At 46.9% G+C, this 15,615-nt stretch overlaps 1 protein-coding gene across 1 annotated transcript in view; it reads left to right on the forward strand.

Annotated features, from left to right (window-relative positions):
- LOC120946905 (transient receptor potential cation channel subfamily V member 5-like) overlaps positions 1 to 15,615 on the forward strand; it is a 47,513-nt gene extending 31,898 nt beyond the window's left edge. Inside the window, exons 10-15 of the mRNA XM_040361728.1 lie at positions 397 to 473; positions 3,852 to 4,017; positions 4,286 to 4,352; positions 10,943 to 11,211; positions 11,329 to 11,435; positions 15,125 to 15,615. Coding sequence (XP_040217662.1) covers positions 397 to 473; positions 3,852 to 4,017; positions 4,286 to 4,352; positions 10,943 to 11,211; positions 11,329 to 11,435; positions 15,125 to 15,599 — 1,161 coding nt within the window. The 3' untranslated portion in view covers positions 15,600 to 15,615. The remainder of the gene's footprint in view (positions 1 to 396; positions 474 to 3,851; positions 4,018 to 4,285; positions 4,353 to 10,942; positions 11,212 to 11,328; positions 11,436 to 15,124) is intronic.

The following is a 15,615-nucleotide window of genomic DNA, read 5'->3' on the forward strand; positions in this document are numbered from 1 at the left end:
ATGGCATACAGGCAGGCGTGACAGACTTCTCGGTGCATGTACGGCATGCCTCTCACACCCACATCATCACGCTGGAGGCCGATCCCAGGCCGGGAGAAAGAGACAGGGGAGGGGAAACGGGAAGGGTCAGACCCATAACACTCATAAAAATTGAGCACACATTTATTTAAATTTAATAAGGCACCAAGGTAGTCCATTAAAAAAATAGCTACTAAGGAACATTTTTCAACTGCTGACAATAAGTAGTGGGTGCACACACCAGAGGACTGCAAACTTCCTGTGGCAGTTTCTGTGCCATTTGGTAAAATAAGAAATTAAAAGGGAGTTTATTATGCAGAAAATGGTGCAGTTAGGTTTATCTCCAATATAATCTGTTATTTTCTCTAAACTCTTTAGATTCCGGACCTGTTTCAGATAAGAGATCCAAAGGACCTAACACAAGCTGTTCATGGAAGACCATTCACGCTTATCATGTAAGAACCACAGGGAAGAATCTTATGTAAACTGACCAAAGATATGATGTGATGATCGGAAGATTTGCTGGTTGGGAAGGCCAACATTGGCTGGCTGTTGGCACCATTTGGACCCTAGATCCACCATGCTTCTTCTTGATAAGACAGTGACCTACCTGTTTTACAGGAATCCCATCATATTATGTCACCTTCCTCTGGCCTAATACCTGGAATGAATAAATGTCCAGTATCATTTTAACTGCTCTAATGCACATACAATACAGGCACTTTGCCGCACAATAACAGTTAACAGTTCAGACACACCAATAGCAGTTCAAAGTGCAGAACACTCTTCTCTTTTCCATAACTTGCAATGCAGTGGTCACAGAAGTGCAGAACACTTCAAAGTATCCCAGAACAGTCAAACCAACTTCCCTAGATGTTACAGCACGGGTCTTCAAACTATGGCCCTCCAGTTGTTTAGGAACTACAATTCCCATCATGCCTAGTCATGTCTGTGAATGTCACAGTTTTACAATGCCTCATGGGATGTGTAGTTCCGCAACAGCTGGAGGGCCGTAGTTTGAGGATCCCTGTTTTACAGTCACTTTAGCATACATGGGATCTGTGAGTCAAGGTTCAAGGTTTCTCTGTCTTCTCCAGCACAGCACTACATCTCTGTAGATCAGGGCTGTCCCGTTCCCATACCCATGGGTGTAGGAACCCTTACAAATCTGGGGGGGACAGCATTTTTACCGACCCCCCCCCCCCGGCACGCACACGCCATACATTATATCTGTGCTCCATTTGTTGTTCCTCTGTAACTGCTGGTATTCTCCATTGCGTTGTATAATGATTATACTGCGCTATGCAGATTACCACTGACCAGTTATAGAGGAACTACAAATCTCAGCAATAATACATTATACAGCGCAATGGAGAACACCAGCAGCTACAGAGGAACAACAAATCCCAGCAATACATTATATAAAACGCAATGCATAATACCAGCAGTCACAGAGGAACAACAAATCCCAGCAATGATACATTATATAAAACACAATGCATAATACCAGCAGTTACAGAGGACTACAAATCCCAGCAATAATACATTATACAGGCTGTTTAATATATTATTGCAGGGATTTGGTGTTTTTTTTTTAAACAGGAAACTTTAAAACAGATCCCCCTTACCTGTTTCTGAAGCCTTGCAAGTCACGGCGGCGGCTCTGCGGGGGGCGTGTGTCCGGCCTGTGTGGTGAGCGCGGCGTAAACTCGTCCTTCAGATGCCACCCGCAGCGGCAGCCCACACACACTGCTGCCCCCCAGGACAAACCCCCCCCCTCCATTAGTACAGACCCCCCCTCAGGACAAACCTCCCACTTCAATTAGTACAGACTCTCCCATTAACCACCCCCCATTAGTAGAGACCCCCCATCCATTTTTACAGACCCCCTCACCACAAGCCATTCCCCACAATTAGTACAGAGCCCCCCACAATTAGTACAGAACCCCCCACGATCCCCCACAATTAATACAGACCCCCCCACAATTAGTACAGAGCCCCCCCCCAAGCCATCCCCCACAATTAGTACAGAGCCCCCCACAAGCCACTCCCCCACAATTAGTACAGAGCCCCCCCCCCAAGCCATCCCCCACAATTAGTACAGAACCCCCCACGATCCCCCACAATTAATACAGACCCCCCCACAATTAGTACAGAGCCCCCCCCCAAGCCATCCCCCACAATTAGTACAGAGCCCCCCACAAGCCACTCCCCCCCCACAATTAGTACAGAGCCCCCCCCCAAGCCATCCCCCACAATTAGTACAGAGCCCCCCACAAGCCACTCCCCCCCACAATTAGTACAGAGCCCCCCCACAATTAGTACAGAGCCCCCCCCATAATTAGTACAGAGCCCCCCCCCACAATTAGTACAGAGCCCCCCCACAATTACAACAGAGCCCCCCCACAAGCCACTCCCCCCCCCCACAATTAGTACAGAGCCCCCCCAAACCCCACCCGGGCGGCAGCTGGAGAGGACAGTGTGCAGCTGCGCCGCCGGGGTGGAGAAGATGAAGATCGTGGATGGAACAGGAGGGAGGACAAGGAAGCACCGCGGCGGTGGCCTCAGACAAGGAGAGGAGGATGGAGAGGAGGAAGGAGAGGCGCACTCTGGCGCTTGAGTGCCACCTCTGTGGCACCTGGGTGAACTGCACCCCGCACGGCGATATGACAACACACGGTGTGTTGTCATATTCTGACAACTAGCTAGCGCCGGCCCAGCAGTGCTCCAACTTGGGAGCCTCCAAGTCCTCCTAACCTGGGGGGGATTTTACAATACCTGTCCCCCCCGCATTTTTTCCTGGGGGGGATGCGTCCCCCCCGTCCCCCCCGGTTCCTACGCCCATGCCCATACCCCAAGTGCACTGGGCCCCACCCACATCTGGCATATAAAGGGGCATCATTACATCACTACAGAAGGGGTGACAGTTAAAGGGGCACTAACACCTGCCAACATGCCTGTTCTCTTTATAAACATGTATGATTGGTTAGACCAATTATTCTCAACTAGGCTAGGAGTGCCTTGAACTGTAACATATGGACCTCCTATCTGATGGTGCCTACATTCCCGGGCCAACACCACTTGGCAGAACCAGCAGCATGACAATTATTTTTTTAGCTGTCATTAAGTGTGACATTCTGACCACCAATGTTAGGCGTGTATTCTTCCTCATGACCACCAATGTGAGGGGAATTTTCCCATTTGACCCTAATGAATTGAATTTGTAAGGGTTCCCCAAGACCTGAAAATTATTTTAGGGGTTCCTCTTGGATACAAAGGTTTAGAGAGGTTGGGTTAGACTGAACATACATAGTAATGCACCCAGAAGACACTGTTGACACCAGTCTTATCTCAGGCCCCGTACACACGACAGAGTTTCTCGGCAGAATTCACAGAGAAACTCGGTCAAAACCCGGATTCTGCCGAGAAACTCTGTCGTCTGTACAGTTTTGGATCGATGGAGCCGCCGAGGAGCTCGACGAGAAAATAGAGAACATGTTCTCTATTTTCTCGTTGTTCTATGGGAGAAGGCGGCCCGCCGAGCTCCTCGGCGGCTTCATCCCAAAACTCGACGAGGAACTCGACGTGCCAAGCACGTCGAGTTCCTCTGTCGTGTGCACGGGGCCTTAGAGAAACAAGAATTGTTGTTCAGAATCCCGTTCGTTTCAGTGGGTCATGTTCTGCAGTGGTACTGCAGATATTTTTTCAGAGGCATTTGACAGACAATATTGGAGCCTTTACAACTTCTTTAAATATCCATTATTTCATGTTTGTTTCTTTGATATTTGTTTTGTGTATATGAGCAAGGCAACTAAAATATTTTTTGCCAACAGAATCGCCTTGCCTTGTTTTGTGCTTGTGACCCTGGTTCTCCGACTGACAGACACGGATGGAGAGGTGGTGCCGATGTGCATATTACTTGTGCTTGGCTGGTGCTATGTCATGTATTTTGCACGTGGATTCCAAATGCTTGGACCTTTCACCATCATGATCCATAAAGTAAGTTGACTTAAGAATGGGGCAGTAAGCTTTGGGTTGGACATGCACAACCTGAAAGGACCAATCAATGTGAATGATTTTTAGTAGACGTGCCGTGTTGCATTGTGAATTGAAGTAGATGTTGGGAAAGTTCTTGCCAAAGACGAATTGTTCCCTTTTTTGTGGAGCTTTGATTTGCAAAACATCCATCAAATGAACTAATAGTAAATCTGATAGGTGTCCAATATATTGGGTGTGTGAAAAAATCCTACTTATTTTGTTCCTGCAGATGATTTTTGGAGACTTGCTACGGTTTTGCTGCCTGATGATTGTGGTAATTTTTGGATATACAACTGGTAAGTAAAGAGTTCTGAAGATGAATGACGGTATACAGTAGATATTAAAGCTTAAATGATCAATACACTCCATAATTTTATTATACCTTTAGGTTGAGTCTGGTGAGTCAGCCCTTTAATGGTTCTTATATGTCGAATATTTTGACAGTGAGATCTCCCTACTAGCTTTGGGTGTTCCGGTTCCTCTTTTTTACATTCTCAATAAAAAAAAATGGTGTGAGCTCCTCATAATAGTGGCAAAAGGTGTGTAAAGCAGGTGGTAGTAACGTGTTCTTATGTTTGGTAAAATGTTTTTTTTTTTTTTTTTTTAAATAACAATTTTTATTAATCATAACAGCTGGTAAATACACAAGAGGTTGACACTGTAATACACAGACTTCAACATAACAGCAGTAAAGCCAGTGTATGTCAAATAACAGTAAACAATAAAACAGACAGTAGGGGGTCGTCCGTGACTCCATATATGGAAACTGCTAATTATCAAATAGGGTCTGCTATAGACCACAGCAAAACCCGAAAAAAAGATAAAAAGAAAACATAAAGAGAGAATAATTGAAAAAGAGAGAAAAAGAACTGCAGAAAAGAGAAAGATGGGGGGTGAGGAAAGAAGGGGAAGATAGGGAGGCTCGACCATCCTCTAGGCGGATCCTCTCACCGGTGCCACACCTCCCAAACCTTGTCATGCATTTCTAGTCTTTCCTTTAATCTGGCTGTCATTTTTTCCATCAGCTCTGTCTTTTATGCTAGCATACAGATCTGCCTGGGAGGGTGGGGAGAGTCGTTTTCCAATGGAGGGTAACCAAGCATCTTGCATCCGTCAGGACATGTCTAAGCAGTTTTTTAGAATGTTTGGGGATCTGAAGGGGTGAGACCCCTAAGAGGAATGATTTTGGGGTCCTGGGAACCTGCATTCCTAAAAAGTGGGACAATAACAACTGTGCTTCTATCCAAAAGGGCACTATCTTGGGGCAGGTCCAGTAAATGTGATATAGGGTCCCCTTGGCTCCCTGACAGCGCCAATACCTATCTGAGCTGGAGGGATAGATAGCATGGATCACATCTTGTGTCAGGTACCAAAAATAGAGAATTTTATAAGTGTTCTTCTTGTAGACTAAAAAGGGAGGGAACTACCTCTCGGGGGACCGCTGTTTGTAAGTCGGCCAGAGGTTCGTTTTCCAGGGTACCCTGTCAAAGGAACAAGTACCCAGCTAAGGATGTGATTAATTTCTTGCCACTTGACCACTCCATGTGGGAGCCCAGCCGGGTTCCAGGAATATGGACTCTTCTCAACTAGGGGATCTCTAAAAGGACTTTAACACCTGTTTAAGTTATGACTATGGGGCAGGGGCACTAGGGAAATACCTAATGTGCACTTAGAAGACTTTGTATAAGAATGTGTGCTGGAAACATGTTATACTTCACTAATTTCAGTAAAGAACTTTATTCTTATATAATTTTGCCTGGTCTGACAATCTTAAACAAGCCTGGCATATCACAGAACAGAGTTCACACCCAAGTACAAAATGAGATATAGAACATGCAGTACAGATATCTAACGTGCAGTGAAGCTAAATAGAGGAGGCTGTATTGCCATTGCCCAAAACTTCAGTACTAGTGTCAAGTGCATAAGCAACCAGCCCCGTCACTGGGAAGAATTCTGCCCAATCACTGGGAGGAATTCTGCCCCATTATTGGTGTCATTGGAAAGAATTCTGCCCCGTCACTGGGAGGACTTTTGCCCCGTCACTGGGAGGACTTCTGCCCCGTCACTGGGAGGACTTCTGCCCCGTCACTGGGAGGACTTCTGCCCCGTCACTGGGAGGAATTCTGCCCCTTCATTGAAGTCATTGGGAGGAATTCTGCCCTATCATTGGTGTCATTGGGAAGAATTCTGCCCCATCACTGGGAGGAATTCTGCCCCGTCACTGGGAGACTAACATGTATCTCCGGCCTGTGAGGTGGCACAAAGGTGTCTGTCTAAAGGGGAGGTAGGAGTTGAGCGTATACTCTCTCACCCGACAGGCCGATCAGCCTGAATTCTCCTCAGAGGGCACGTTGGTAGAACACTGCTCCGCAGCACAAGGATCCTGGACGAGGGTGCTCCACTGTTTCAGTTGTCAGCTGGGCTGCCTCTTCGATCTTCGGAAACACTGGCTGGATACGGGAGTCTTGCTTCCTTCTGGATGGCTGGTCTCTCGGTGGGTTTAGGCCCAGGCTTCTGGCCTAGCGGCACAGCTGTGGTGTCGGCAGCTCCGCAGAGGAGAAGAAAGCAGGTCCAGAGAGAGCGAAATCAGCCGCGCCTTTTCCTTAAGTAACCTCCCCCATAAGTCTGTGCGGAGGTGTCACATGCTACGATGCTGCAGGGCATTGTGGGATGTGTAGTCTGTTTCTCCTAAGAGTCAATGGAGTCCATATCTCCCGCTACTTGCATTCCCACAATGCATAACTTCTTAAAGGTAACTTACATATTTACAAGCGTGAATAGAGTCCCAGCGAGGATGGCCTGTCACTGGACTCTGACAGGACAACTCCGCTACAGATGTATGAGTGCTGCCAGTATTGCTGGAGAGGTTGAAGGGGTGGGGGGGGGGGTCAGTCTGTCAGTGCCAAGACCATATGCCGCACACTGCATCAAATTGGTCTGCATGGATTTCATGCCAGAAGGAAGCCTCGTCTAAAGATGATGCATAAGAAAGCCTGCAAACAGTTTGTGAAGACAAGCAGAGTAAGGACATGGATTACTGGAACCATGTCCTGTGTTCTGATGAGACCAAGATAAACTTATTTGGTTCAGATGGTGTCAAGAGTGTATGGTGGCAACCATGTGAGCAATACAAAGACAAGTGTGTCTTGCCTACAGTCAAGCATGGTGATGGGAGTGTCATGGCTGGGCCTGCATGAGTGCTGCCGGAACTGGGGAGCTACAGTTCATTGAGGGAACCATGAATGCCAACATGTACTGTGACATACTAAAGCAGAGTATGATCCCCTCCCTTCGGAGACTGGGCCGTATGGCAGTATTCCAACATGATAACGACCCCAAACACACCTCCAAGACGACCACTGCCTTGCTAAAGAAGCTGAGGGTAAAGGTGATGGACTGGCCAAGCATGTCTCCAGACCTAAACCCTATTGAGCATCTGTGGAGCATTCTCAAATGAACAGATAGAGGAGCGCAAATTCTCCAACATACTGTACACCAGCTCCGTGATGTCGACATGAAGGAGTGGAAGATGATTCCAGTGGCAACCTGTGAAGCTCTGGTGAACTCCATGCCCAGGAGGGTTAAAACAGTTCTGAGGAATAATGGTGGCCACACAAAATATTAATACTTTGGCCCAATTTGGACATTTTCACTTAGTGGTGTACTTACTTTTGTTGCCAGCATTTTAGACATTAAAGGAGTTGTAAATAAAAAAAATTATGCTGAAATGACTGTTTACAGGGTATAGAGACATAGAAGTTAACTGATTCCTTTTAAAAACGATTAAAAATTGATAAAAATCAATCATTTAATGTACCTGTAGTTTCTAGTTTCGTTTTTGCATGTTGTTTCCTGCCTCTCTGCTGTACAGAGCCACAGAGCAGTGATGGTTTGGAAAACGAAACTGATCCAAAGGGGAGGTGCTGTGGGGTTTTAGACACACAGTAATCACACTTCCTTGAAGTTAGTGACCACAGAGAGAAAGCTCCCAGCACTGTGGTCATCAGGAAACAGACAACCTGGAGATCAGAGAAGAATTACAACAACTTAAGAGCAAAAACGAACAATGAGGACATGAAACCAGCACTGCATTAAGGTAAAGGAAACTATTAAGATATAAAAAAAAAATCTTTACAAACCCTTTAATGCCTGTGTGTTGCGTTGTTTTAAGAAGACAGCAAATTTACACTGTTATACATGTAGCGCCCCCTTACTTTCAGTATGGACACTACGCTAAAGTTAGTGGGGAATGGGAGAGTTATTTTTCTCCCATTCGCAATTTGCTAAATTGGGACTTCTGTCATTCCAGAAAGGTCCACTGGGTCAGTCTGTGCTCCAGGGATGCGGTGCCATCCCTGGCCGGCAGTTGGCACCAGAGGGGTTCTGGCAGAGCAAGTTTTCCCCAGCAGCCAATCAGAGGAGTTTTCCCTTGCAGGGCATGCTGGGGGAGAGTATATCTGTGACAGATGTCATGTGCTCTAAAATCTTCGCGGGGTCCCGGTTTCAGGTGCTGCATCCACCTTTAGGGTGCGCGCATCCATGGACCCCGCCAGCGCGGCCCACCTGGCCAAAATTGCAGGCTACACAGAAACTCATCCAGAGGTAAAAAGGGACTCCAGTGACTTACTGGGTCCCCAGTTCTATTGAGAGGATCACAGGCTGGGTGCCGTTCGATTGGGGGGGTCCGCTTGAGGAGAACCCGGAGGCAGGTTATCCAACAGGGCTTGAACGAACCAATCGGGGATCTGGTGACTGGAATGCTGACAGGTATGCTTTGCTGTCATCCGGTGACCTATGCTAAAACTTACTGTGAGGATTCGCTCAAATCATCCATCTAGCTCGCTTAAAGTAATAGGCCTGTGGCAGAGGCCCTAGAGCCAGGCCTGTGAGAGAGATCTGTTCCTCCCAGCAAATCTAAAGTGACACCTCGGCTGCCAGGCTTATGATAGGGGTCTGTCCGGGGGCACTTCACCCACTCCAACTAGAGTGGCGACGAACCACAATCTGATACTACTGAGAGCAGGATTGCTCGGTTCATATCCAGGCCTGACACTGCAAGGTTTCTCTCTTTTCCTTCATCAACCTTTTCTTTCCCATTTGATGTTGATGTTGGCCGTGTTGGCCTGGAAATAAAGCATTGGAAAACCTTTATTCACTGTCTGGACTCGCTCACTGCTCTGTTTATCCAAATGCACCCCTAGACTGCATCAAGGTAACTGAAACCGCCGATCCCAAACAACAAATCAGCGGCTCCTTCGGGGGTAGCGCTACATACAAGCTGCACACTCACTACTTTACATTGTAGCAAAGTGTCATTTCTTCAGTGTTGTCACATGAAAAAGATATAATAAAATATTTACAAAAATCTGAGGGGTGTACTCACTTTTGTGAGATACTGTATGTTACGTTTTTTAAGTCTATTTCTGATACTGGCTTCTGTTAGCCACGAGGGTACGTTCTGTGACATGTTATTAACATTACAGTCTTGATTTCCTTTGTGGAAACTGAGGAGAAGAATGTATATTTTGACCGATCTACTAACATATTATGTGATGGCAACCAACACAATGCGCATGCTTACCTACATACCTTATTTTTCTCCTTTATTTTGTGTAGCTTTTAAAGGTCTTCTTTAACAAAAAATGGATTTTAAAGTATATCAGTTCTACCAATAGGCCCTACCTGCTGGCATTTCTTTGCTTTAAGTCTACGACACCAAAGTTGCATAATTTAGAGTGCAAATTTGAGTGCGACTTTGCAACTTTGATCCAATTTGGCACTCTCTGGATCAAAGTCGCATCAAAGTAGTGCAGGAACCTTTTCAATGTCGTTGATTTTCAAAGTCGCATAGATGAGAACTGGTGCCACTAAAATCAACCTTATGTGTCCAAAGTCGCACTCGTGGAAACAAAGCCTTAAGGTAGTTTAACCTAAATTGAATGAATTTGGCTTCGGCAGTGTTTGCTGTGTACGCTTATCTGCTCAATGAGTACTTCCCATTCAAGCCTGAAATTGCCTAGTGGACTGATCCCAACAGGCTGTAAAGGAAACTGAAAAACACGCACTGGGGTGATTGAGGGTCGGAGTCACAAGTACTAGTTTAGTTAAATGATGGAAGATTTATAGAATAAATACACAAATCCCTGAATAAATGATTGCACTGTTAAAACTTTAGGGGAAGAAGGTAGAAAGTTGCAGAGACACCAATCTAGCCCTGCAGGAGCCTGGGCTTGGCTTGCGACTAGGGATGGACTGGCCATTGGGACTACAGTGAGTTTCCCGGTGGGCCGATGGCTCAGTGGGCCGGCTTCAGTGAAAGCGGACCGCCACCCCCCTCCGCTCCTCTGTTTCTCCCTTCCCGCAGCACTCACCTGGGGGGGAACAGAGAATCAGGGGGAGGACCAGAGGAGCAGGGGGGACGACAGAGGAGCATGGGGGAGGGGACAGACAGCTGACTCAACAGTTATGGCCTGGGAGTTTCTCACTTCTGCCTAATCCTGTCCCATAAGGGAGAGCACCGAACTGATTCTTTGCCCCGGGTGAAATAATGTCTAGCTTCCCCACTGGTACTGCCTATAAGAGTACCAGTACCATCTGGTCTACTCTAATAAAGTAGAGTGGCTAGTGAAGGGGGAGAGGGGGCTTGGGTGGCCGGGGGAGGGGGGGTGAAGTGGGCCAGTCTGGATGAAGTCCAGGGCCAAATTTTTGTCCCAGTCCAGCCCTGGCGGAGACTGCTGTAACTCCTTGTTCCGACAATGCAGCTCCCATGCATTGATGCACTAGAATGCACGCAAGTCCATATTGTAAAACAGGTTTTTGGAAAACTGAAGTTTCTTTTTCCATATTTAAATGTAACTGATCAATCTCTTTGTTTTCCTTCTGCCAGCTTTTTACATTATCTTCCAGACAGAAGATCCCAACCAGTTTGGATGGTTCTATGACTACCTTGTGTCGATTTTCAGTACATTTGAGTTGTTCCTCAACGTCATCAACTCCCCCACCAACGATGCCGTGAACCTTCCAAACATTTTCTATATTTTATATTTTTCCTTCGCCATCCTCACCAACCTCCTGATGCTGAATCTGCTGATCGCCATGGTGGGAGACACTCACTGGAGGGTGGCACAGGAGAGAGATGAGCTGTGGAGAGCTCAGGTACTGTAAGGATTGATATTATATTTATTATTTTTGAAAATCTAATTGAAGTTTATTTTACAAGTTAATTCCCTATCATAATAAAGACATATATTTATCTTGCCTCTCCTTTATCAGGTTGCTGCAACCACAGTGAGGCTGGAGAGAAAGCTTCCCCGATTTCTCTGGGCTCGATCAGGCTTTTGTGGTAGAAAATATGGATTAGGAGACCATTGGTACTTACAGTGAGTTCAATTGCTGTAGCTCACTTTTTTCCTTTTTACTGAGATCTTCAGTATGTGTATTAATTCTTAACATGGTGGAGCAGGAAATTTTACACACTGAACGTTGCTACAGAAGCCAAGAATGTGTGTGTAAATTTCATGTGCCGTCTGTGGGCTTTCAGGTGGAAGTGATCCGGCGGCCATTCCACCCACCGCCACAGAACAATAAGACCGGGATGCATTAAATTCATGTGCGTGTAAAGGCACATATAAAAAAAACAAAAACATGGAATGCGCTATACATATTTCTGCATACGCTGGAGTGAGAGTAATAATTCTAGACCCCTTATTCACAGTTAACTGTAAACTGGGGGTCGGCAAGCCATTATTCACAATCTACCTGTCGATCAAGGCAGGTGACATGTAGAACACGATCCTTCCTTGCTGACCCCCGAAACCTGCATTGTGTGGCGGAGGCGGCATTAACTGGAACTGATGGGAACAAGATGGGAAGAGTTGCGGGGGCGGCATTAACTGGAACTGATTCCTGTGTTTTCTCCTGCAGCAGCTCCTCCTCTTCAGCTGGCATTCAGCTGCTGCAGGAAGAAAATACAGGGGATCAGTATTAATAAATGCCTTGGGTAGTGACATATGCTCTTTATGGAGAAATCTGAGGTTTATTAGACCCCTGATCCCTCCTCTGCCCTCCAAGGTTTATTGGCTGCTTTCTTAGCTGGTACCAGCCAGGTAAATGCAGAACCGATACTGGATGTGATGAAATCTTCATAACTTATGGCCTCAGTTGTCACAGAGGAGAGGAAGAAACTGATGTTCCTCCTCCTTCTTTGTGCGCTGCCAATCCGAAGCGAGATGGAATGGGAGAGCTTTTATTGCCATTAACTACATACAAGCGGGGAGGCGTTTATATTCCAGCAAGCCGAATTAGAAAAAAAAATCCCTCCATTTTACAGCCTCCTGGGCCCCTGTGTTTGATCTCATGGGGGCCAAAAAAATATGATTTAGACTACAAAGGAGCCATGGCCTACAGGGAGAGGGGAAAGCATGAAAAATGTGCCTGCATCTTAATCAAGAGGATTAATCTCAGCATAAGGCACTGGCAGTACAGCCGTCCCTTCTGCTGGGCAGGTGGCTGGGCTCTGCTTTTGCACTGATAGGACCTCGAGTCAGAAGGCCTGTGAGGAGACATTCCAGTCCAGGCGTCCTGTCGAGAAATACACCGGCCCGATGCCACCGCTATAGTCCTGGCTATAGCATCCCTGACAGCAGGCGGCGGAGTGATATTCAGCTGTCGGGGCTGCTGTAGCCAGAACTATAGAGGTAGCGTCGGGAAATGCGGCTGCCTGCTTACTCCACGACCAGTGACTGCACTCACATGAGTAAGAAATTAGAAATTATCCCACCTGCAGCGCTGCCATTGTCCATTAGCAAAGGTGCTGAAAGGAGATCCAGCCTATGCTTGGGAGCCTGGAGGGAAGAATAGACCATCAGACCCTGGTAAGTGCATTGCTGCCCAGCCACTCACAGCACCCCCTTCATATGGCGCCCATGGCACTTGCTATGGCTGCCATACCCTAGATACGCCACTGGTCACCCTAAACGTCCGGGAAGCTGAGGATGTCATATGACGCCCCCTCCCAGGATGGGAGATCCCTCCTGCGGACGTCATTTTTTTTTTTATATATTGGATAGAGTTGAGAGTTTCTACTGTGTCCCAGTTAGGGAGATCCATCTTCTGCATTTGTCCCGTTTACCATTATCATTGAAACTGAAAGTATTATCTTCCAATGGGGACAATAGTTCTGGTGACCTGGGGGTCCCCAAGGAATTCCTTTAATTTGGAGGGATTTACTCTCACTTCCTGTTTGGTTATGGGACAGGAAGTGAAGGGAAATCTCTGCAATGGGACACAGATGGCGAAAAAGAAAACCGACAGGGATTATAACCCTCCCTTACTCTATCCAAAATGAAAAAACAAACAAAAAAGCAAACAACAACAGTTTTGCCTATACCGTAAAACCTTGGTTTGAGAGCGTTCTGCAAGACAAGCAAAATGTTTTAATAAATGTTGACTTGATATACAAGCGATGTCTTGATATAAGAGTAGCGTCATGTCACAACTGAGTATAAAAAAAAGAGAGGAGCCTCTAAGGCCCCGTACACACAGTCGGACAAAACCAATGAGAATGGTCCGACGGACCGTTTTCATCGGTTCACCGATGAAGTGGCCTGATGGGTGTACACACCATCAGTTCAAAATCCGATCGGGTCAGAACGCGGTGACGTAAAACACACGACGGGCTGAAAAAAAACGAAGTTCAATGCTTCCAAGCATGCGTCGACTTGATTCTGAGCATGCGCGGATTTTGAACCGATGCTTTTCTGTACTAACCATCGGTTCGGTTTTGAAGCATGTTTTAAAAATTTTAGACCGAAGGAAAACAGACCAATGGGCTATACACACGGTCGGTTTGGTCCGATGAAACTGAACTTCGGTTCATTCTCATCGGTTTTGTCCGACCGTGTGTACGCAGCCTAAGGCCCCGTACACACGACAGAACATGTCCGCTGAAACTGGTCCGCTGACCAGTTTCAGCGGACATGTTCCGTCGTCTGTACATCCGACTGGACAATTTTCCGGCGGATCGGACAGGTTTCCAGCGGACAAATGTTTCTTAGCATGCTAAGAAACATGTCGGACATGTTCGGTCGTCTGTACAGACTCACCGGACAGGTCCGATCGGCCGCCATGCCTCGCATGCGTCGAAGTGATTCGACGCATGCGTGGAAGCATTGAACTTCCAGGGCCGCGCACGTCGCCGCGTCATCGTCGCGGCCACGTCATCGTGTACGCGCCGATTTCTGTTTGATGGTGTGTACAACCATCAGACAGAAATCTCCGGGCGGACATGTCTGTCCGTGTGTACGAGGCCTAATTGTAGCAATATGGTTGCATTTAATGAAGGTACAACATTTAGCAACTTATTGCTACACTAAGGCCGGGTACTCACGACCAAACATGTATGGTGAAAGCGGTCCGTCGGACCGTTTTCACCATACATGTCTGCCAGAGGGCTTCTGTACGATGGTTGTACACACCATCGTACAGAAGACCGCGCGTAAACAATACGCGGGGCGTGTCCGCGGTGTCGCCGCGTCGATGACGCGGTGTCGCCGCGACAATGACGCAGCGACGTGGGCGGGCCGCCTTTAAAATGCTTCCACGCATGCGTCGAAGTCATTCGACGCATGCGAGGGACGGCGGGCGCTCGGACATGTAAGGTAGGTCTGTACTGACGACCGTACATGTCCGAGCGGGCAGGATTCCAGCGGACTGTTTTAAAACAAGTCCAGGAATATTTGTCCGCTGGGAAAAGGCCCGGCAGGCAAATGTTTGCTGGAATTCGGCCCGCTCGCGCCCACACACGACCAAACATGTCTGCTGAAACTGGCCTGCGGACCAGTTTCAGCAGACATGTTTGGTCGTGAGTACGGGGCCTTAGAGGTGCCTCTCTTCTCTTTTATACCCTGTAAAAAAAATGCTTTGATATACAAGTGCTTTGGATTACAAGCATGTTTCTGGAACGAATTATGCTCGCAAACCAAGTTTTTACTGTAGTTCTACTTTCAACAAATTTCCTCAAATTTCCTCAAAACACAACACACTCTAACCTAATCTTCTGGTATTACAGGGTGGTGGTAAGAAAGGACCTCAATCAACAGAAGATCCGTCGTTATGTGGAAGCTTTCCAAGGACAAGAAGAAAACAAATTCTCAGACAAGGAAACACTAAATGACTTTACGGAAGACCAAATTGTAAAGTCACATCTGCCCAAATTGATGGTGACTGAGGCAGACGAACCAGCGAGTACCTCATATGAGCAATTAAAGACTTCTCAAACACCAAGTGGGTTGCTACATGAGGAAACAGCGAGCATACCAAGTGCTTCACATATGGATCCCTTGGTAATACCACAAGAAAGCATGGAACTGTCTAGGCCTGGACTTCAGTCTTTAGAACGTGAAGTGCCAGTGGTTAGGAAGGCCAGTGGACGTGGCTGGAAAATCCTAAGGTCAATTCCGTTACAAAGATTACAAGTACAAACCTCTGCATTCATCCACAGTGAGGAGGATGAGGAAATACACCATGGGGGTTATTTACCATAACTGGAGAGTGGAAAAT

This window comes from Rana temporaria, chromosome 8 (assembly GCF_905171775.1).
Source record: "Rana temporaria chromosome 8, aRanTem1.1, whole genome shotgun sequence".
Taxonomy (NCBI): domain Eukaryota; kingdom Metazoa; phylum Chordata; class Amphibia; order Anura; family Ranidae; genus Rana; species Rana temporaria.